Below are 23,658 nucleotides of genomic sequence, written 5' to 3' on the forward strand. Positions count from 1 at the left end.
TCTTTTTTGTTAGGAAGTCATCTAGAGACCGGTTCACCTCTGAACAACTTCATCCGGCAGATATTGTCCAGGATGGGGACTGCAGGCATAGTCAGACAAGCAATTAGTCCTCAGGATTTCATGGTCACCTTGGATTTGAAAGATGCATACTTTGCAAATCCCTATCCACCCTTCCACAAAGAAATACCTTCAAGTAGTAGTAACCAGAAAGGTGTTACAATCTAGGGTCCTTTGCTTTGGCCTGACAAAGGTGCCCCAAGTTTTCACGAGGATCTTTGAGCTGGTATCCTCATAAGCACATGCCAATGGTTTGCCTGCTCTGCTATATACAGTAGATGATAAGCTGACTGTAGTGAAGTCGTAGGACGACCTTCGCCTCTTCCTAGACAGAGTTCTCTTATTTTGTCAAGACATGGCAGTTGTAATAAATTGAGAGAATTCTGTTCTAATCTCCACTCAGAGACTACTGTATCTGGGTATGGATAAACAGTAGATACAGTGCAAGGAAAAGTATCCCCATCTCAGTAAAAGATTTCAAGTATGCAAAAGGTAACTTTCCCTTCCTGTGGCAGTCCCTTCTTGCAGCACACCAGTGGCAGAAACTTTTGGGGTGTTTAACATCGTCAGAATGGTTACAGTAGTTTCCAGAGGCAGATTTTGTCCTCGATCTCTGCAATGGGAATTAAAAAGATCCTGGTCACAGACTCTGAATGTTCCGCTCAGTTCTACATGGGGAGGATAGGTGTCCAGAAAGGATCTTCGATGGTGGCTGGAAAAAATGAAGTTCCTGCTAGAGGCTCACAATCACTTTAGATACTTCCACTTCCAGATGGGTGGGGAGCTGAATTCAGTCAGCATATGATGTTAGGTACCTGGACGGATCAAGATTGCCAGGAACACATCTACATTTTTTAGATGAGAGCTGCCACTTTAGCTCTCCAGCAATTTTGTCCTCTTTGGACAGGATACTCAGTGGTGTTGATGAGCAACAACACTACCATGGCGTCCTACATAAACAATCAAGGAGGTACTATGGCTCTGCAACTGCCATCTAGCAGTGAGAAATCTAGTGGGCAGAGCTTACCTCGATTACCTTGTCAGCTCGTTTCATCCCAGATAAAACAAACGTAGTAGTGGACAAATTGAGCTGAAAAAACTCGGATAGTTCAGTCAGAATAGTTTTTATATCCTTAGATAGCAACAGAGGTCATAACTTTGTGAGGTTCTCTAACATTGGATCTATTCGTAGCCTCCCTGAACCACAAGCTCTCGATTTGTTGCTCTTAAGTTTCAGACCCAAAAGCAGCATCCAAGGACACATTCCAGCATCCGTGGGACGGTTTTGATGTACTGTATATACTTTTCAGCCGTTTATTTATGTTAAGAAGAGTCCTAAATCAAGTTTGTGCAACACCAAGCATTCTGATGAATCCCGTAGCATGAAAGTGGCTACAGATAGAGTGGTATCTAGACCTTCTGCTCCTAACAAAAACTGCGATGGAATTGTCTCCTCTCCCCAGCTTGCTATGCCAGAATGCAAGACTGATTTGGTACCTAGAAAAGAAGGGTATTTTATCACCTATTCAGTGTGGATTCAGGAAAATGCACTCAACGACTGATGTGTTGATACGACTTGAGTCCTGTATTAGTGAAGCCTTTGCTTCCAAACAGTACCATGTGAGTCTTTTTTTACCTTGAAAAGGCATATGATACTACAGTACATGGAAATATGGTATACTTAAAACCAATCATGAATGGGGATTAAGAGGAGAGCTACCACTATTTATTCAGTCATTTCTTTCACATAGAGTTTTTCAAGTGAGAGTGGGGGAAACTCTATCAGAGTAAATGTCAGGAAGAAAGAGTTTCTCAGGGTAGTGTGCTGATTGTAACCCTGTTTGCTCTAGTAATTAATGGGATATCCGCATTCATTCCCCGGGATGTTCTATCTACATTATTTGTGGATGATCTCTCCATATTTGCTGGAGCTAGAATGGCAATGGTGGAAAGAAAACTACAACTCGCAATTGACGAAATTATTCAGTGGGCTGATATGAGTCGGTTAAAGTTTTCAACAAGCAAAACTACTATTGTCCTTTTCTGTCGTATCCGGGGAGTACATCCAGATCTGGATATATACATGGAAGGTTAACGGATCCCATGGGTAGGGGAAGCTAAATTTTTTGGATTTATTTTTGACTCTAGGCTTACATGGGTTCCTCACTTAAGGCATTGAAAGCTAAATGTCTTGAGGCTCTAAATCTTTTAAAAGTATTGTCCCATACATCATGGAGGCCAGACCATAAAACTTTTAAAATTATACGAGTCCTTAATTTTTCCCAAAATTAGTTATGGGTGTGAAATATACTCCTCAGCCACCCCAAGCCAATTAAAGATATTAGATTCAATACATCATGCTGGTATTAGATTGTCCATAGGAGCGTTTAGAACCTCACCTATCCCAAGTCTCCTTGTTGATACTGGAGAGTTACCTCTAGACCATTACCGAATGTCTTCCATTATTCGGTATTGGTTTGGGTTACAAAGACTCCCTAACTCCTTAGCCTTTCAGACTGCAAGCCTTGTAAGGCACTCGACATACTTTGAGTTACACCCAAAATCTCCTCAACCTTATGGATTTTAGGTGAAACAATTATTAAACAGTCTTGATATAATCAGAGGTAAGGTACGTCCATTTAAAGTATCATCAACCCCTCCATGGAAACTACCAGAGATATCTTTTTGTAAATATTTTATTGGTGTTAAAAAACATGACTGAATTAGAAACTAGGTCTCTTTTTATTTAATATGTTGAAAAACATAGGAAACCAACTTTTATAGATGCCAATGGCTCCAAATCTGATGCTGGCATTGGATTTGGAGTTTATAGTAGTTCTTTTAACTGTAGAAGTGCACTTTCTCCAATATCTTCCATATTTACTGCTGAATTATATGGCATACTAACCGCTATTGAGGAAATAGCGTTGAGAGAGGAGGGCAATTTTACCATTTATAGTGATTCAAGAAGTGTCCCTCAAGCTTTAGAAGGTTTTAATTCTTGTAACCCATTAGTTTTAAAGATTTTAGAGTGGCTTTTAATTATTGGCCTAAAAGTTATAACAGTTCGATTTTTCTGAGTTCCAGCACACGTAGGTGTGTCTGGAAATGAAGAAGCAGATTCACTGACAAAGGAGTGCTGCAGCCGAGTTGCTACCGAGAAGGTATCCCATTCTCTCTAATGATTTTTTACCAGCAATTAAGAATTCTATTTATAACAATTGGCAAAAGCATTGGGATAGGTTAACAGAAAATAAGATTAGAGAAATTGCGATTGTTATATCCCCTCGGAGGTATAATGGGATGCCCCAAAAATGGGAGACTACTCTGTCGTCTCCGCATTGGTCACACTCAGATGACACACGAGTTTCTGCTGGCCGGCCAACACCAACCATATTGCGTCAATTGTTTGATACCCTTCACAGTGAGGCATTTGTTGACTGATTGCCCCACTTATAGCACAGAACAAAATAGATATCTGTTTAAGGTTGGCAGGTTTATCCTTGCCAAGATCCTTGGATATGATGTGTCGTACAATGCTAGTGGTATTTTGAAATTTATATCAGAAGCAGGTCTTCTTAATGCTATTTAACTTTTATAACATATCTATTTTTTTGGTTTTAATTGAATATTCTTTCAATCTTTATTTTTCAATATTTAACTTAGCCGGTGATTATAATAGCTGCAACTCTGTTGCTCGACAGAAAACTCTAAGGTAAAACTCACCAGCGATCGCTACACAGGTTGTGGGTGTGCCCAACAACGCCATCTGTCGTCCAGATACCCATTACTCAATGTAAACAAAGACTCAATTTTCTCTCTGTCGTGCTACCGACAAGACGTACTTACTCGCTGTTGCTAAACTGGATTTGTTTTCACAACTAATTGGTGAAGTACATTATTCTAGTTTTGAGCTTTCGCTGTGCAGGCTTTCTCTTCACAAATCCTTGAACTCTTTTTGATTACGGATTCTTTGTTGATGACTTTTTGATAGTTTTTGAATTCCCCTTTGACCAATTCAAAATGGCTGACCCTTCACAAGTCCCAAAATTTAGGAAGTGCAATGCTAGGGACTGTTCAAGGCGTCTTCCGAAGGCCTCTATCGACCCTCACACTGTTTGTTCCAATTGTCGGGATAAAACCTGTCAATTGGAAGATCGATGTGAGGAGTGTGTTGGGCTTTCGGAATTCGATTTTATCGAATTCCAAAAGTATACACGTAGGCTAGAGAGAGATAGAGTTAGGAGAAGTTCCTCTCGTTCTATTGACATTTCCTCTCCTCATGCCCCACAACCTTTTCCTTCCCCTGTAGTGGTTGCTCCTAATCCCCCTTCTGGCACTCAGGAACCTTCGATGGCTGATATGATGCGTGCCATCCAAGCTCTGGGTGAGAGAGTTGAGTCCCTGGCTAGTGACCGTAATCAGCTCATGGCGGATGTGAAGGAGCTGAAGTGTAAAAGTGCAGTGGGAAGTGTTAAAGTGAGTGATAGTGTTGTGGATAGTGTTGCGCTTGAGGGTTCGTCTGTTCGTGCCTGTCGTCCTCCTAGTCCGGGACCTCTTGCAAGCTCCCAAGTCCAGGGGAGAAGCAATGTCGTACGACAAATGGGTTCGAGAGGCTTTAATCAGCGAACAGACGTTCCCTCCGTGGTATCGGGCGTATCTACCCAAGATCGCCCCTACCTAACAAAGACGAGAGAGCCCATTTATACCTCGTCTTCGGAAGGTGTTTCTCGCAAGAAACCATGGACCAAGGTCTCACGACCGTTAAAGCGCAAGTCGGTCCCTTCCCCACAAGTCCAACGGCCCAGCTGTAGCCACTGGGTCAGTTCGGACTCGCTGCAGTCATCCGATGACTGCTCACCTCCTAAGAGAGGCAAAGCGGTACCGCTTCAGACAGTTACACCGTCTGTCGCTGCACCTGCTCCTGTAGACCCTAAGTGGTCTTTACTGCAAGACATGCAGTCTCAACTAACGTCGCTTATGCAGGACTTTCGTGCGGAGAAGGTTGCTGCCGCACCAGCTAGTGCAGCTCCTTGCCTACAACCACCCACACGATCGGTTGTGCGTCCTGGGGACGCTGAGGTAACCTTCTCACGCACTCCAGTTGAGAGAGTTCCGCCACCCATGCGTTCCAGTGTGATCTGCCAGCCGCATGTTGACGTTCGTGAGGTTCAACAACCGTCAGAGTTGTTTTGTTTTGACGCGGTGCGTCAACCTCCGCAACCCAGTGTGGTTGCCACTGCTCACCCACATCAGTCTAGACAGTCTGGAGTAGACGCTGTGCGTCCCCGCGCTGCTATGGTTGTTGCCAGCTCACAGACTGGGCAGCAGTTCCATGACGTTGCGTCCGGCTCAGTCACGCATGCACCCGTGCGACCGGACTCAGCTAACCAGCCGTTACCCACTCCGTTGCCGTTCCCTCATCAGTTCTCGGATGAGGGACTTTCTGTTGATGATGGTGCTGCACACGTAGATGAACCGCATTCAGAACTGGACGAGCTTAAGTCTACGCAACCCTCTTTGGACTTTAGGAAAGTTTTGGCCCTGTTCAAAGAGATGTTTCCGGACCAGTTTGTGTCTGTGGCTCCGCGTTCTCCTCCGTCAGAGTTTGTGTTAGGCATGCCGTCAACCACTCCTGCCTTTACTAGACTCGTCCTCGCACGCTCGTCCAAGAGAGCTTTGCGGGTGATAGGAGAATGGCTGCAGTCCAAAAAGAGTTTAGGGAAAACAGCTTTTACGTTTCCCCCTGCTAGACTCTCTTCTAGATCGAGCGTCTGGTATGCCACGGGAGAAGTTCTCGGCTTGGGAGTTCCTGCCTCTGCCCAGGGCGACTTCTCAAGTCTTGTAGACTCTCCCCGCCGCCTAGCCATGAGACGCTCAAAGATATGTTGGTCATCTTCGGACCTGGACCACCTTTTGAAAGGTATCTTTAGAGCCTTCGAGGTTTTTAACTTCTTAGACTGGTGTCTAGGAGCTCTAAGCAGAAAGATCTCTCCGACGGAGAAGGAGACTTCCTTGCTCATTATGTCCTGCATGGACAAGGCCGTACGTGATGGGTCTAATGAGCTTGCTGCATCTTTTGTGTCCGGAGTCCTTAAGAAGCGTGAAAACCTATGCTCTTTCCTTTCGGCTGGAGTTACACCATGCCAGAGATCCGAACTTCTGTTTGCTCCTCTTTCCAAGTGCCTTTTTCCAGAGGACCTGATTAAGGAAATTGCCGCTTCTTTTATACAGAAGGATACTCACGATCTTGTTGCGTCCTCTGCTCGCAAAGCCTCCCCTTTGCCTACCTTGTCAGCTAGACCAAGGATGGACACTCCAGCGTCCCGTTTTATTCCGCCCTTTCGTGGCAGAGCCTCCAGCAGAGGAGGTGCTCGTGCCGAAGGGAGACGTGGAAAGAAGAAAGGAACCAAGTCCTTTAAGGGCAGAGTCTGACTGCCAGCTTCTTCAGACAGCAGTGGGAGCCAGACTCAAGAACTTCTGGCAGACCTGGGAAAAGAGAGGCGCAGATGCACAATCTGTGAAGTTGCTCAGAGAGGGGTACAAGATCCCGTTTGTACGAAAACCCCCTCTAGCAACGTCTCCCATCGATCTCTCTCCCAGGTACAGAGAGGAAGACAAGAGACGAGCATTGAAACAGGAAGTGTCTCTCTTACTAGAGAAGGGAGCGGTAGTCAAAGTCCTGGACCATCAAACCCCGGGATTCTACAACCGTCTCTTCTTGGTGGCAAAGAAGACAGGAGGGTGGAGGCCGGTGCTAGACGTCAGTGCACTGAATGTCTTTGTCACAAAGCAGACGTTCTCCATGGAGACCACAAAGTCGGTTCTAGCAGCGGTCAGAAGGGAAGACTGGATGGTCTCGTTAGACTTAAGGGACGCCTACTTCCACGTCCCCATCCACCCGGACTCCCAACCTTTTCTGAGATTCGTTTTCGAAAAGGTTGTCTACCAGTTTCAAGCCCTGTGCTTTGGCCTAAGCACAGCTCCTCTTGTGTTTACGAGGCTGATGAGGAATGTAGCCAAATTCCTTCATTTAGCGGACATCCGAGCCTCCCTCTATTTGGACGACTGGCTTCTCAGAGCTTCTTCCAGTCGTCGCTGTCTGAAGGATCTAAAGTGGACTCTAGATCTGACCAAGGAATTGGGTCTCCTTGTCAATATGGAAAAGTCACAAGTGGTCCCATCCCAAACTATTGTGTATTTAGGGATGGAGATTCACAGTCTAGCTTTTCGGGTTTTTCCGTCGGCCCCCAGAACAAGCCAAGCCCAGTTATGCATCCAGAACATGCTGAAGAAGGAACGATGTTCAGTCAGGAAGTGGATGAGTCTGATAGGGACGTTATCATCCCTGGAACAGTTCGTGTCATTAGGAAGACTACACCTCCGTCCTCTTCAATATCACCTAGCATTTCACTGGAAAAAGGACAAGACGCTAGAAGCGGTCTCGATCCCCATTTCCGAGAAGATGAAGTCTTGCCTGACATGGTGGAAGGACAGTATCAGCCTCAGAGAGGGTCTGCCCCTGGCTGTTCAGACTCCCAACCACGTTCTCTTCTCGGACGCATCGGACGTAAGCTGGGGCGCGACATTAGACGGTCGGGAATGCTCCGGAATATGGAACTCGAGTCAAAGGACAATGCATATCAACTGCAAGGAGCTACTGGCAGTACATCTGGCCTTGAAAAGCTTCAGGTCTCTCCTTCAAGGCAAGGTGGTGGAGGTGAACTCGGACACACCACTGCTTTGGCGTACATCTCCAAGCAAGGAGGGACCCACTCACTGACATTGTACGAGATCGCAAGGGACCTCCTCACCTGGTCAAAAGGTCTAAACATATCGCTAGTAACGAGGTTCATCCAAGGCAACTTGAATGTCATGGCAGATTGTCTCAGTCGGAAGGGACAAATAATTCCAACAGAATGGACCCTCCTCAAGGATGTATGCAAGAGACTTTGGGCCACCTGGGGCCAGCCAACCATAGATCTCTTCGCAACCTCGATGACCAAGAGGCTCCCAATATATTGCTCACCAATCCCGGACCCAGCAGCAGTTCATATAGATGCCTTTCTCCTAGATTGGTCACATCTAGATCTATATGCATTCCCTCCGTTCAAGATTGTCAACAAGGTACTGCAGAAGTTCGCCTCTCACGATGGGACAAGGTTGACGCTAGTTGCTCCCCTCTGGCCCGCGAGAGAATGGTTCACCGAGGTACTTCGATGGCTATTAGACGTTCCCAGAACTCTTCCTCTAAGGGTGGACCTTCTACGTCAGCCACACGTAAAGAAGGTACACCAAGGCCTCCACGCTCTTCGTCTGACTGCCTTCAGACTATCGAAAGACTCTCGAGAGCTAGAGGCTTTTCGAAGGAGGCAGCCAGAGCGATTGCTAGAGCAAGGAGAACATCCACCCTTAGAGTCTACCAATCGAAGTGGGAAGTCTTCCGAAACTGGTGCAAGTCAGTATCTGTATCCTCGACCAGTACCTCTGTAACTCAAATAGCTGACTTCCTCTTATACCTGAGGAAAGAACGATCTCTTTCAGCTCCCACTATCAAGGGTTACAGAAGCATGTTGGCATCAGTCTTCCGTCACAGAGGCTTAGATCTTTCCAACAATAAAGATCTACAGGACCTCCTTAAGTCTTTTGAGACCACGAAGGAGCGTCGTTTGGTTACACCTGGTTGGAATTTAGACGTGGTACTAAGATTCCTCATGTCAGACAGGTTCGAGCCGCTACAATCAGCCTCCCTGAAAGATCTCACCTTAAAGACTCTTTTCCTGGTATGCTTAGCCACAGCTAAAAGAGTCAGTGAGATTCATGCCTTCAGCAAGAACATCGGATTTTCATCTGAAACGGCTACATGTTCTCTACAACTTGGTTTTCTAGCCAAAACGAGCTGCCTTCTCGACCTTGGCCGAAATCGTTCGATATCCCAAGCTTATCGAATATGGTTGGAAATGAACTAGAAAGAGTCTTATGCCCTGTGAGAGCTCTTAAGTTCTATTTAAAACGAACTAAACCTTTACGAGGCCTGTCTGAAGCTTTATGGTGTTCAGTTAAGAAACCATCTTTGCCTATGTCAAAGAATGCTTTATCCTATTTTATCAGACTTTTAATACGAGAAGCTCATTCCCATCTGAGTGAGGAAGACCAAGCTTTGCTGAAGGTAAGGACACACGAAGTTAGAGCTGTCGCAACTTCCGTGGCCTTTAAACAAAATAGATCTCTGCGAAGTATAATGGACGCAACCTATTGGAGAAGCAAGTCAGTGTTCGCGTCTTTTTATCTTAAGGATGTCCAGTCTCTTTACGAGGACTGCTACACTCTGGGACCATTCGTAGCAGCGAGTGCAGTAGTGGGTGAGGGCTCAACCACTACAATTCCCTAATTCCATAACCTTTTTTAATCTTTCTCTTGAAATGTTTTTTATTGTTGTTTTTGGGTTGTCCGGAAGGCTAAGAAGCCTTTCGCATCCTGGTTGATTTGGCGGGTGGTCAAAGTCATTTCTTGAGAAGCGCCTAGATTAGGGGTTTTGATGAGGTCCTGTTGTATGGGTTGCAACCCTTGATACTTCAGATCCTAGGGGTCGATCAGCATCCTAAGAGGATTGCGAGGCTCCGTAAGGAAGACGTACTTAAAAAGGCAGAGTAATTGTTCAAGTCGACTTCCTTACCAGGTACCTATTTATTTTGTTTTTGTTATTTTGATAACTTCTAAAATGAAATAAAAACTCTTAGCTCATAATAATGTAAACATATATTGCTGGTCTCTACCCACCCCCCTGGGTGTGAATCAGCTATTATAATCACCGGCTAAGTTAAATATTGAAAAATGTTATTTTGATAATAAAATAAATTTTTGAATATACTTACCCGGTGATTATAAATTAAAGGACCCTCCCTTCCTCCCCAATAGAGACGCAGTGGAACGAGGAGAAAATTGAGTCTTTGTTTACATTGAGTACTGGGTATCTGGACGACAGATGGCGCTGTTGGGCACACCCGCAACCTGTGTAGCGATCGCTGGCGAGTTTTACCTTAGAGTTTTCTGTCGAGCAACAGAGTTGCAGCTATTATAATCACCGGGTAAGTATATTCAAAAATTTATTTTATTATCAAAATAACATTTTTAATAAACGATATCGGCGTCAATGACCTTCGATGTCAGGATGCCAGAGAACTTCAAATCATTCATTCATTCATTGCTACGCCAGTCACTCGCCAGGATCTTCCATGGTCTAGCTGGATACCTTCAATTTCAAGCAAGGAGATTATCCAGCATCTCTTTTCACGAGAGTGCACTGCAGATGTTTAGATACCTTCATAGATCCTCGGCAGCAGTCTACCAGGCCAGGAGGGCCAACTTCTGTGGTTGGTGTCGTGGGGATGTTTGTCTTCTCGTTGTCTCTGTTTCGCTAATCGCTGATTTTTTCCTTCCTCCTCAAGGAGAGAGATTGCTCCGTTTCAGCGGTAAAAGGTTATCGTTCGGCCTTGAGCCAAGTCTTTAAACTAAAGGGAATTGTCATTTCTTTGGAGGAAATTTCAATGCCCATATAAAGGTTTGAGGAGACCTGTCTTTCAGAAGAGGAAAGTCCACCATTGTGGAAAGTTGTTAAGGTATTATATTCCTTGAAGAGGGCACGCTATTAATCGTTGAGGTAAGCCTCCGACTGGGACCCTGAAAGAGGTTTCCTGCCTTATGAGTCTGCAAGCTCCATGGTCTCTCGTTCACCATCTCCCATTCAAGGGGGTTGGAGGCAGGCTTTGCTCTCTTCCGTTCCTGACTTTGTGGCTAAAACTCAAAATCTGCGGTTGCCTGACTCTAGGTTTTTATCATTTCAGATTATGAGCCTTAGAAATGTAACCGATGATTCTGATCAGCTATTATTGTGTTTGGGGAGAGCACAGAGGTGCTATCTCGAGTGGATGAGGACCGTTAGACCTCGCTTGCAACATCTCTTTGTGAGCACAGGAAGCTCAAAGGAGAAGATATCCAAGTACACTATCTTGTTCTGGGTGGGAGAGGTTATCTCTTGACGCTCACATCCCCATCCACAGAAGGGACATGTAAAAGTTCACAACATGAGAGGTATTAGTACCTCTTTAGCCTTTAAGAGGAATTTCTCTTATGCAGGTTCTTCAGGGAGGTGTTTGGAAGCTTCATTTGACTTTTCTGCTCACTACCTGTGGGATGTGATCCACATGTCTCTGGATAAGCAGGTGGTATAGCTGCCTCAGCTCCACTTACAGGACCAGTAACTCCAGATCAAGAGTTTAGGCGTCTTTACAATCTTGCCCTCTCTTGGGGTACAGATTTGAAAGACCACCAGCTGGACTCAATCTGATAGTTGAGTAACCCATTCATCATGTAGCTATTCTGTGGTGCTCAGGTACGGAAGAGTCTTACCCCACACTCCTTACAAGGGGGAGTGTGATTGAGCAATTTATTTTGCCAGATCTATGACAATGATTCCAGCTTGAGAATAACCTCAAAATGTCAGGTCCGTAAAACCTGCTGGCATTTCCTGGTTTTACGGGGTGTGAGAAGCCCTTACTCTTACAGCATCCAAGATGCTTGAGTTTCAAGCTTCTAGCCAGTTGGAACGGTGGCTTCCTCCTGTCTAAAGATGAATCTCTTGAGTAGAAGACCAGGGTTTGTATTCGTTTTAGGACAAATCACAAATTTTTAGAAGTATAGTAATTTGTATTTTTCCTAACTATACAAACCTGAGTTCTTTATTCAAACTTTCCTGCCAACACCAACCCCTAGAAAATCCCAGCAACTATCTTAAGTCGTGACCCAGCAGGTGGCTGGTTGCAGATAACTACCAGTAGATCGTTAGCACCTCGTTACAAGTTTTTAATTGCCTGTTCCAGCTTCAATGTTATCTATTCTCATTAGTGAATGACTCAGCTTTAGACTTTGCCTCTGAATCAGGCTGTGAGCAAATCATAAATGAAGCTACTCACAGGTCTGGTAATTGCTTGGACCTTGTATACACTGACTCCCCTGGCGTTATAACTGGTAAGGTTGGTTCTCCAGTCGGGACATCTGATCATGCCTTGATTTCATTATTAGTGAAGACTGAGCAGCCTGTCCCTGATATATCATATTCTTGTAAAATTTATATGAAATCCCAAGCAGACTGGAATGGGATTTTACATGATCTTTTGTGCTTGAATTGGTCACAATTATATAATAGTGTAGATCCTGTTATCCCTTTGAATGAGAATCTAGTCAACATAATTGATAGGCGTATCCCTTCTCGTGTGCTAAGGTACCGAGTGAAGGACAAACCGTGGTTCAATGATGATTGTAGACGTGCTTTTTTGGAGAAGCAGGAGGCCTATCAACTTTGGAAGGGTAACAGATCAGATTTGACCTGGAACAACTATACTCAGCTTCGAGCTTTTGCTCAGAGAGTTTATGCCTCAACTGAAAAGGAGTACAATTTAACCATAAAAGAAACACTTTCTGGTACAACTCAGGAACATAAATGGTGGTCTACCCTTAAATCTGCACTCTTTGGTGTAGATGCAACAGTTCCTCCTTTACTTAAACCAGATGGCTCAGTCACTCACTGTCCAAAGGAAAAGGCAACCCTTTTGGCTGATGTTTTTGATAGTAAACAGAGTAATGAAAAACTTGAACTTCCTCATTCCTGTTTTCCTGAGGCTAAACTAACTAGTTTAGCTTTTCAATCTTGTGAGATTAAAGCTCTGTTGATGGACCTTGATGCTTATGGAGGTGTAGACCCAAATGGTATTTTTCCTTTGTTTTTTATAAAGACAGCAGATTTCTTAGCTCCAAAGTTATCTGTTATTTTGCGCAAGTTAGCAAGAAGAGGAGCTTTTAGCACTAGTTGGAGAATTGGTAATGTTACTCCTCTATGTAAATGTGTTTGTGGTAGCTCAAGTCCCATTGATTACCGCCCAATTTCCATAACTCCCATATTATCTAAAGTTTTTGAACGTCTTCTGGCAAAACGTCTTAATAGGTTTGCTGAAGGTAATCATCTACTCCCTAGTTTGCAATTTGGTTTTCGTAAAGGCCTTGGAGCATGTGATGCCCTTCTTACAATCTCCAATGCTGTACAGAAATCCCTTGATTGTGGTCGGGAAGTTCGTATGATTGGCCTTGATTTTAGTGCTGCCTTTGACCATGTTAATCATGAGGCCCTTGTTTTCAAACTGAAACAGTTGGGAGTGGGTGGGTCGTTTCTTAGCATTATTACTGATTTTTTAAGTAATAGATCTCAAAGAGTTGTTGTTGATGGGCACCATAGTGATTATAGGAATGTGATATCCGGTGTTCCACAGGGTAGTGTTCTTGGCCCATTACTTTTCATACTATATACACATGACATGTGGTTTGGCCTAGAAAACAAGCTTGTTGCATATGCAGATGATGATACTCTCTTTGCATCAATTCCATCCCCTGAATGTAGATCTAGGGTTGGTGAATCCCTTAATAGAGATTTAGCTAGAATTAGTGCATGGTGCAAATTATGGGGTATGAAGTTGAATCCTAACAAAACTCAAAGTATGATTGTAAGTAGGTCAAGGACGGTGGTTCGTCAACATCCGGATCTCAGTATTGATAATGTTTCTTTAGATATGTATGACTCTTTCAAAATTTTAGGTGTGATTCTCGACAGTAAATTTACTTTTGAGAAACATATAAGGTCTGTGTCTTCTTCAATTTCACAAAAAATAGGCTTATTGAGAAAGTCTTTCAAGATTTTCGGTGATCAATCTATTCTGAAGAAGTGTTTTAATTCTTTCATTCTACCTTGTTTTGAGTATTGTTCTCCTGTCTGGTCTTCAGCTGCTGATTCTCATCTTAATTTGTTGGACAGAAACTTACGGTCTATTAAATTTCTTATTCCTGATCTAGATATTAATCTCTGGCACCGTCGTTCAATTAGTTCATTATGTATGTTGCATAAGATTTTTCACAACTCTGACCATCCTTTAAATTCAGATCTCCCTGGACAATTCTATCCTGTTCGTAATACTAGGCAGGCAGTTAATTCTAATAGCCAGGCCTTCTCCATCACGAGGCTCAATACTACGCAGTACTCTAGAAGTTTTATTCCAGCTGTGACCAAGTTGTGGAATGATCTTCCTAATCGGGTGGTTGAATCAGTAGAACTTCAAAAGTTCAAAGTTGGAGCAAATGCTTTTTTGTTGACCAGGCGGACATAATCTTTTTATAGTTTATTTGACATATTTGTATTTGATGTTTTTGATAGTTTATTATATGACAAGTCTGTTTTGACGTTGTTTCTTATTTTAGAATGATTTATTGTTAATTTGTTCTCTTCATTTATTTATTTCCTTATTTCCTTTCCTCACTAGGCTATTTTTCTCTGTTGGAGCCCCTGGGCTTATAGCATCTTGCTTTTCCAACTAGGGTTGTAGCTTGGATAGTAATAATAATAATAATAATACTGTAGTTAGAAAAAATATATATTAAAAAAAAAAATTATGGTTTCAACAGAGGATTTTTTCTTTATTGAGAGATGAAACTTTGAGCAAAACAAAGATAAAGAGGTTTTGAAACTAAGCAGAAAGTGACTGGAAGAACAGATAAACAATTAAAAGCCGAAAATAATACAGTTGTCGGACTGTCGAGTGAAGGCGTGCACCAAAGGCGTGTGGTCCATGCGAATTTTGAAGGGCTTACCTTCCAATAAGTGGCAAAAGTGGCGGACTGCCAAATGCATCGCCAGCAGTTTGTGATAGAAGGTAGAGTAGGCGAAATCTGCCATGAACAGTTTTCTAGTGAAGAAAGCCAGTGAAATGAGCGGGGGAGCCGTTGACCACCTGCTCGAGTATTGCACCAATAGCGACGTCGCTGTTATCGGCGGAGAAAATCAGAGGTGCATGTGGCACAGGAAAAATGAGAGCAGCAGCGGTTGAAAGGGCATTACAGTACTGTATTTGCATTGTAGAAGTCCGCTTCTTGAAAGGGACCCTACTTCAGGTCTTTTGGCTTATCGTGTGTGGGGGGCAAGAGTTGAGGCGATGGTTGGCAGGAAACTGTGATAATAGTTGATCATGGCCAAGAATTCTTGCAATGCTTTGATGGTCGAGGCTGTGGGGAAGTTCTGGATGGCTGCTACCTTCTCAGGGAGAGGGTGGACTACTTCAGGAGTGATGCAGTGCCCTAAGAACGATACTTTGTTTGCGCCAAAGGTACAATTATCGTATCAGACTACAAGGCCGTTCTGTTGTGGCAGTCGAGCACCATGTGTAGATGACGGAGTTGTTCCTTGTAGGAGGAAGAGAACACAAGTATGTCGTCCATGGAATATACTGTACACAGAAGGGGAGGTCCCCTAAGGTGTCATCAATGAGGCAGTGAAAAGTGGCCCCATCATTATGGTGGCCAATACAGGAATAATTGAAGGTATATGTACCAAAGGGGGTGATGATGGCAGTCTTGGGGATGTCTTCGGGGTTCATGGGCACCTAATAATGCCCCTTCAGGAGGTCAAGCGTGGAGAAAACTTTCGCTCTGTGCATGTAGTAGGGCACATTGGGGATGTTTGGGAGGGGTCGGTGATCCTGTTCTGGTGCTTGTAATCCCCACACGGACGCAGAGAGCCATCTTTCTTCACGACTATGCGTAAGGGTGACGACCATGGGCTTGAGGTCTGTTGGGCAAGGCCCATTTCTTCTATTTCAGCAAACGTTTGTTTAGAGGCTGCCAAATGATCCGATGCCAGACGCCTGAATCTGGCAAACATTGGGGGCTCCGTTGTCTTCATATGGTGATAAATACCGTGTTCTGCGGAAACCGTGGGCGTTTGACAGAGTAAGGAACAGAAAACTTTGAGGTACGACGGGAGGAGGTGGGCATAGACATCCGTGGGTGCGCTGATGTGGAGAGCGAGGTCGGGTTGGAGAGGTGTCGAGGAGTACAAAACCGTGATGACTAATCGACAGTAAGCGACAGCAACGAGGATGTGGAAATATGAGAGGAAATCTGTACTGAGGATTAGCAATGTGACATCAACAACGAGAAACTTCAAATTAAATTTGGCGCTTCCAAACAATAATGTGAGGGTTTCATAACCATTGGTGGGTATCGCAGATCTGTTGGTAGCTACCAGGTGGATGTTAGCAAACTTAGACTACGTACATTGTGTCCTGGAAAGTGGCCTTGGCAGAAGAGAATGGTAAGCACCCGTGTCTATAAAAAATCGCACGCCCGTACCTGCCTCATATAAAAAGAAAAGATTTGTGACGGGAGGCATTCGCACATTTCTTCGCAGCAGCCCAGAATCTGGAGTGGTGCTAGCATAAATGCGGTCGATTGGCGTCAGCGAGGGGCTGGAGGGGTTGTAGGTTGGAGCGTAAGTGAGGGGTGGTATATGTGGGTGGTGGGCGGCTTTGTCGCCGCTCCGGCACATCACGGGGTGGGCGTCAGTGTCCTACCGCATTCGCGTCAGCTTCAGTATGTTGATTAATTGTCCTCTTCATCAGGAGTAGAGGCATTGATGGAGGTCTTGAAGGTGGTGAAGTGGATGTCCATAAGGGCATCGACTTTGATTATCAAGTCGTTCTTGGACAAAATATCGACATTGAGGATGGCAGCCCATACAGTTTCGGGTAGGCGCCGTACCTAAAGAGCATGAAGTAGATTCACTTCATGATGAGAGCCGGCTGGGGCAGGTTGCAGGCAAGTGATACTGGTCATTTCCCTCAGGGCGAAAGAAGCCTTTTGGTCCCCTAACGGTTGTTGAGAGAGCTGAATTAAGTTGGCCTACATGGGCGGCTAGTGATGGTGAGTACTGCTCCAGGAGGTATGCTTTGGGGTGTCCCCTTGGTCGCAAAACCAATCTCTTATTTTGGGGAAAGTGTCCTCAGGAATCGCTGTGAAAACATAGTCTGGTTTAGTGCTTGAGCGAGTCACGCCCTTATTGTGAAACTGGACCTCGGCACGCTTAAACCAGGCGAATGCCTCCGTACTGGCGAAGAGCACTAGTTTTAAGGGTGTAGCATTAACAGTAGAGTTAGTGTCGAAGGGCGGCATTATCAGACAATGGGCTGCCAAACGAGGATTCAAGTTTTCAGCTTCGAAAACTGTGGCGATGCATTTTTGCCGTATAAGAGGTATTCATCCGGACCCTGACTTATACATATGTTGGAAAAGAATTTCTTGCAGAGATGAAACCTTGTTTTTAGGGATATTATTTGACAGTAAGTTAACATGGGTTCCTCATGTTAAAAATTTGAAAGTTAAATGTATTCAGTCTCTTAATTTGATTAGAATTTTAACCCATACTTTTTGGGGTGCTGATCGAAAGCACCTTCTAATGCTTTACAAAGCATTAATTGCATCGAAAGTTGCATATGGATGTGAAATATATTCCTCAGCAACAAAAACAACATTGGCATTATTAGACTCTGTACACAATGCTGGAATAAGACTAGCCAGTGGAGCTTTTAAGTCATCTCCCATATCTAGTCTGTTAGTAGATGCTTGTGAAATGCCTTTGGAGCTTCACCGCCAGTCATCGCTGGTTCGATACTGGTTTAGACTTCAAAGGCTGCCAAAGTCACTCACATATGAAACTGTTATTAATTTAAAATGTACTAGTTTTTATGATAATCATCCTAGATACCCTAAACCGTTAGGTTATAGAGCTTTAAGAACCTTGGAGGACTATGAAATCCCCAAGGGTAAAATTTTACCTGTAGAGTACTCTAAAGTACCTCCATGGAATCTACCCTCTGTAGATTTCTGTAAATGTATATTAAATTCAAAACGAGAAACATCCAAGGAGATAATGAGAGTTACTTTCTTGGAGCACATAGAATGCCATAAGGACTCTGTTTTCGTTTTTACGGATGGATCCAAATCCAGCGCTGGCAATGGATTTGGGATATGTTTTCCAAATTTTAATCGAAGTATTAGATTACCTAACCAAGCATTCATTTTTACAGCTGAATGCTATGCTATTTTAATGGCAGTCAAGGAAATCTTCCGGCTACCTCATGAAGATTGTTATTTTTAGCAACTCCTTGAGTGTATTGGTGGCAATGAACCACTTCAATTCACTACACCCAATAATAATCAAAATTCTTGAATGGCTATATCTACTGGGAAATAGAGGTAAGAATATTAAATTTTGTTGGGTTCCTGCTCATGTCGATATAAAGGGAAATGAGAAAGCGGACTCTCTGGCAAAGGATGCAGTTCATAGCTGTATAAGAAATAACTTTTTACTACCTGCAAAAGATATGTACCCCGTAATTCAGTCCGTACTTAGAGAAACTTGGAATTTTTATTGGGAGTTGGAATATCAAAAAATGAGTGAAATTGTTAAATCATCTCATCCAAGGGCATATTTTGACATGCAAAGGTCAAGAGAAGTGGTACTGTGCCGAATGAGAATCGGTCACACCAGATTGACGCACAGCTTTTTGATGAGTGGAGAACATCAGCCATTTTGTGAAGATTGCTTGGTGCCACTGACTGTGAAACATATATTAACCGAGTGTCCAAGTTACTTGGCCGAGAGAATACGCCATTTTCATAATTGTAAGGATAGCTGTGGCTTTTACATACTATCTAAAATTTTGGGACCTGAATGCAATGTGGATTGCCTTTTTAAATTTCTTATGGATACTGGTTTATTTAATAAGATTTAATCATGAGTTGAAATAAGATGCATAATATTCGTTAACTATATTCTATGGCATCAATGACCTTTGCTGTTACGATGCCAGATAATACCTAATAATCAATCAACTATCAGACAATAAGACACAGCAGAGTGGGGAAAGGGAAGGCAGGATGGAGCTGGACACTCTGGTGGTCAACAGTGTGCAAGGTGCCAGTTAGGTGACAACTGAGAGGTGAAGTGAATTCTACAGCTAAACTATTAAACAAACATCGATGACTTGCGAGCAAGAACGTTGCAAAAATTGAAACAAAATTAAATATGAGCTATTAGGTTTATATAGGTAGATTTATTAACAGTGCAGGGCAGAGTGAGTGATAAGAAATAAAGCAAAACCATTACAGTGTATGAGCGTGTATGAAATGTGCAGTACAAGAGCATATTTCCTTGAGAAGGATAGCAGTTTTTTTTTTTTCAAGCAATGTGAGATGTTCGTGTGCAACATGCAATTCTATTATAACATTTTAAGAGTTTTGAACCCCTTTCTCATAGCAATAGGATTGAGACTGACTAATTACCCCAAGCTGTCTACAGTTAAATGCCATGTGCCATCTTCAGTGGCCCATTTTTAAGTGTGTGTACTACCTTGTGACATTTATTTTGTTTATAGAGCTAGGATATTGCTAAGGCATACAAGATGCTAATGGATTATCCTCAAACATACATGCACATTAAAAGACATTTGCGCCGGAGCAAATACAAATCCTCCACTATTAATAGGGGTATTACTTACGGCGTAGCTGAAAGACGAGCTAAGATCATTTTAGCGAGGAATAAGTACCCCATTCGCTAGTTAGCGGGTAGGGGTGGGGTAGCCCGGCTACCCCGCTCGCTCACACATCACGGTTGATTAACCACTTTGCTTTTAGGCTTGGTAGAGTACTGGCATGCTGTCGCGCTCTCCCGCTTTTGATTTGCCTTAACCAATCTTTCTCTTTTTCTCTTTAGTTTGTGCGTGTGACTGGAGTCTCCCCCGGTATGCGTACTTGTCCTGGTCCTGAGGGCCGCGCGTGTGGTACCTTTATGTCGTCCGTTGAGAGGAACCCTCACCTGCTGTGGCTGGCTTGCAAGGCGGTATCTTTTTGCACCAGCTGTGCCATCTAGCATTACAGATACTTAGTGGCCAGAAGGCAACTTGGTGAGCTTATTTGCTTGCTTCATTCCAGGCAAACGGAATGAGCTGGGACAGTCGGAGCTGAGCGACTCGGATAGTGGGCACCAAGTAGTCTTAGAATCCTCTAGTAGCCAACAAAGTTCTGACTTTATGGGGTTCCCCAACTGTGGATCTGTTTGCAACGGCCCAGAACTTCAGGCTCCTGTTATACTGCTCCCCAGTCCTGGATCCCCAAGCTCTTTGGCAAGATGCTTTCCAACAATGGTGGGTAAACCTGGACGTGTACGCAGCAAACTATGAATTCCCTCTTAATGAGAGAATGCCTTGATGAAGTCATTAGGCTTCAGCACGGCATTTCATTCCCGCGCTGAAACTTGGTGACGGGCAAGAGGGCTCTCGAACTAGGGGAAATTGATCCCCCAGTTTGAATCTAAATTTCTCTCCTTCATCTTTTTCTTTTTTTTCAATATTACTTCGACCTTATCTTAATTTCATAAACTTACTTTTGTGTTGCTTTCCAAACTCTATGAGAAAAATTTCCCTCATTATATATGTGTATATATTATGTACATATATTTTTTTTCTCTCTCTCGTATGGCTTGGATGTTTCTACATCCATTGTAGCCCCGGCTGGGATGTTCATACATCCTTTATTGCTGCTTGCTTTGATGAGTGGGAGGAGGTATCACGGTTGGGAGGTGTTTGCATTCAAAGCTATATGTGAGAGTATTGGATGATCTCAGCCATCCCGAAGATGGTTTGGACCTTTTTGGCAGAACTATTCTCAAGTGTTGGGTCTTCGGAATCCAGGGGGATCCAATGCTTGGGGTAGGACTCTCAGCTTTTGGCCGGAAGCCCATCATTACAGATATGGGGAGGAAGATTCCATAGTTTCTTGGTCTCAGTCCTAACAGGCGGGTTCAGCTTACACCTGTGCCTCTCTATCTGTTTTGATGCTATCCTTCGGGTAGGGTATGGAGTGGACCATTTAGGAAGTATACTCTCATTATGCCGATAGTGGAGAGTGCAAATTCCTTTCTGACGTGTGATGGCCTAACATTCTCGAGCAGGTACATCAAACTAACCCTTTTCTCTCTCTCTCTCTCTCGTCTTATGGATTCTTTAAGTAATGAACACCCATCCCCTATATATGCTGACTCTCCCCTGGCACTGTTGACGACCTCTGCTAATTTAATTAAGGAAAATTCTGTTGACCTAGGAACAAAAAAGGACCCCTCTACTAATGTTTTAAAACCAATTAAGTCGGGTAACAAAGGGAAACTTCGAATCCTTCATGTTACCCAAATTCCAATAAATACTGATTATGATATGATATATAAAGCATTTAGATGCTATGGAATGATAAAAGAAATTAGAATGAAACTTGAAAATGAAAAATGGCATTCATGGATAACTTATAATAATCATGAAGAAGCATTCAATGCAATATGTAACATCAATAATATCAAAATTAATAACTTAAATGACATGGGTGCCCTATGTGATAAGATACCAAACAGTTTGGATGTATATAGACCTGCTGACTGGTTTGAGAAAGATATCGATTTAACTATGCTTCCCCAAAGAAAGCCAAAAGCACCAATGTGGCTTGTTGCCGAGCCTAAAGGGAGTAATGGGAATTATTTTAAAATTAGAAAACTAATTCAGAAAAAGGTGGGAACCATTGCACCAGGTGATATATCTCACTTTGGGAAAAATAGCTTCGTAATACGTGCAAAATCATACACGCAGTCAGTAATACTGTCTAACCTTAAGACAAGCAGTGATGAGGATATGTTAGATGTCAAGCCCCTCCTAAACTTTAGTTACGGAAGGGGAGTAGTCTTCAATAAAGATCTGTATGAATTTACAGAAGAGGAAATACTAGCCACATGCCCATTAATAGTGCGGAAAGTGCATAAGATTCCTGGGACATCAATGATTATCCTTACTTTCCAGGATGCTAATGTGCCTTTCCACATCGATATTGAAAATGAAAGAATAAAAGTTTGACCTTTCAAACAAAAGCCCTTACAATTTCAAATTTGGACATCCTTCTAAAGTTTGTAAAAATGAAAAAATGTGTAGCATCTGTTCCAGTCCTTATCATGGAGAGTGTACACTGGAGTCCAGCTGTTTGAACTGCAATTCAAACCATAAATCCACTGACAGGAGCTGCGAGATTTATAAGTTTGAAGAAGCAGCCCTCAACAAATCCAATGTAGAACACTTAAGTGTAGGACATGCCAAAAGACTACTGAAAAAAACCAAACAGCTATGCAAAGGCACTAAAATCAAGAGAAAATATACCACAGGAGACATCGAACCCACATAGTGCTGCCAGTAACTCCAAGAAAAGAAATACATCATCTAATGATAGTAAAGTTTTGCGTGACAAGGTAAGCATATTGCCTTCCAAGGCTTTGCCACTGTGTATTAAAACTGCGGCACTGCCCACTTCTATACAAACTTCATCCCCCATTACCAGCAATAGTACTAACCTCTCTCAGCGCCATGTCCTTGCCTGATTTGACGGAGGTTCAACCCAAAACAAAGTTACCAGGTGCACCTGTGGTAAGGAAGGTGCAAAAACCTGGTAGATCCTCACCACCTATAAATAGAAAAAGAGAGAGACCTCCATCTCTCTCACCCCCCCCCCCCCCATAAGAAATATTAGAGTTATGACATCAAATAAATATGATGTTTTGTCTGTTGATGTTTCTGATCAACCAGAAGACAATTTAAATAAATCATAAATTCAAGTTGAGGTTCACCATCCCCCTCAACAATTGGATCAGAAGGACAACAAGAAAAGCACAAACAAAAAACCATATTTATCAAGACCCTCTCTAATAAAACTACCGGGAAATAGCATTAGATCAAAAATTGCTAATGGGAAGACTTCATCTAAAAGCTCTTCCAAAAAATAAACCATAGTTTTTTCCTCCATTTTGCAATGGAATTGTCAGGGTTTAAGAGCCAAATATGAAGAACTTAAGCTCTTAGTTTACGAGCATTCCCCCATAATCGTAAGTCTACAGGAGAGCAAGCTTGATGCTAATACCCCTTGTCCTCGCGAATATATTAGTTAGAGGACATCTTATGATCACGGAGTAGGGAGCCATGGCGGAAGTCTCATATACGTTCGTCAATATGTTCCCCCAAATACCTATACAGTATCTGTCCGTACACCTCTGCTGGCAGTGGTTGTGCAGATTGATATAGGGAGAAGATATACAATCTGTTTGCTGTACTTGCCTCCAAATGATAACATATAGTATGAAGATTTAGTAGAGGTGATTCAACAGCTCCCTCAACCTTTTCTTTTACTTGGAGATTTGAATGGTAGACATCCTTTGTGGGGTGATGTTTTAGCAAACACAAGGGGCAATATATCATCAATTGTGGAAAACGAGGATGTCGGCCTCCTTAATACAGGAGAGCCCACACACTTCCATGTACAGACGGGTACCTTGTCACGCATCGACCTTTCAATTGCAAGCTCTAACTGTCTCCTTGATTTTGATTGGAGGACATTAGATGATTGGCATACTAGTGATAATGCACCAATCATTATAAACACCAACAATGGTCCACCTTTCTAAAGATCTCCACGATGGAATCTTGATAAGGCAGACTGGGGTAGATTTCTTGAGCTAAGTGAAATTAAAGGAAATGCAGAACAGTTTGAAAATATTGATGATTCCATAGACCAGTGGTTCCCAACCTTCTTCCATTGGTGACCCCATTTTAGCTTCACCATACTTTTTGCGACCCCACTTAAATA

The 23,658-nt window shown here is 43.2% G+C and overlaps 2 protein-coding genes across 2 annotated transcripts in view; both read left to right on the forward strand.

Moving 5' to 3' along the window:
• Uch-L5 (ubiquitin carboxy-terminal hydrolase L5) overlaps positions 1-23,658 on the forward strand; it is a 225,393-nt gene that overhangs the window by 113,477 nt on the left and 88,258 nt on the right. The window lies entirely within an intron of this gene.
• LOC137625064 (uncharacterized) lies at positions 17,162-18,088 on the forward strand. The gene has a single exon (XM_068355994.1). It carries the CDS (start codon positions 17,162-17,164, stop codon positions 18,086-18,088), a length of 927 nt encoding a protein of 308 aa, XP_068212095.1.

The sequence above is a fragment of the Palaemon carinicauda genome, chromosome 31 (assembly GCF_036898095.1).
Source record: "Palaemon carinicauda isolate YSFRI2023 chromosome 31, ASM3689809v2, whole genome shotgun sequence".
NCBI lineage: Eukaryota > Metazoa > Arthropoda > Malacostraca > Decapoda > Palaemonidae > Palaemon > Palaemon carinicauda.

What these genes read in the sequence shown, in the direction of transcription:
- LOC137625064 (XM_068355994.1), top strand. Translation starts at nt 17,162, where the DNA reads ATGCATTTTTGCCGTATAAGAGGTATTCATCCGGACCCTGACTTATAC.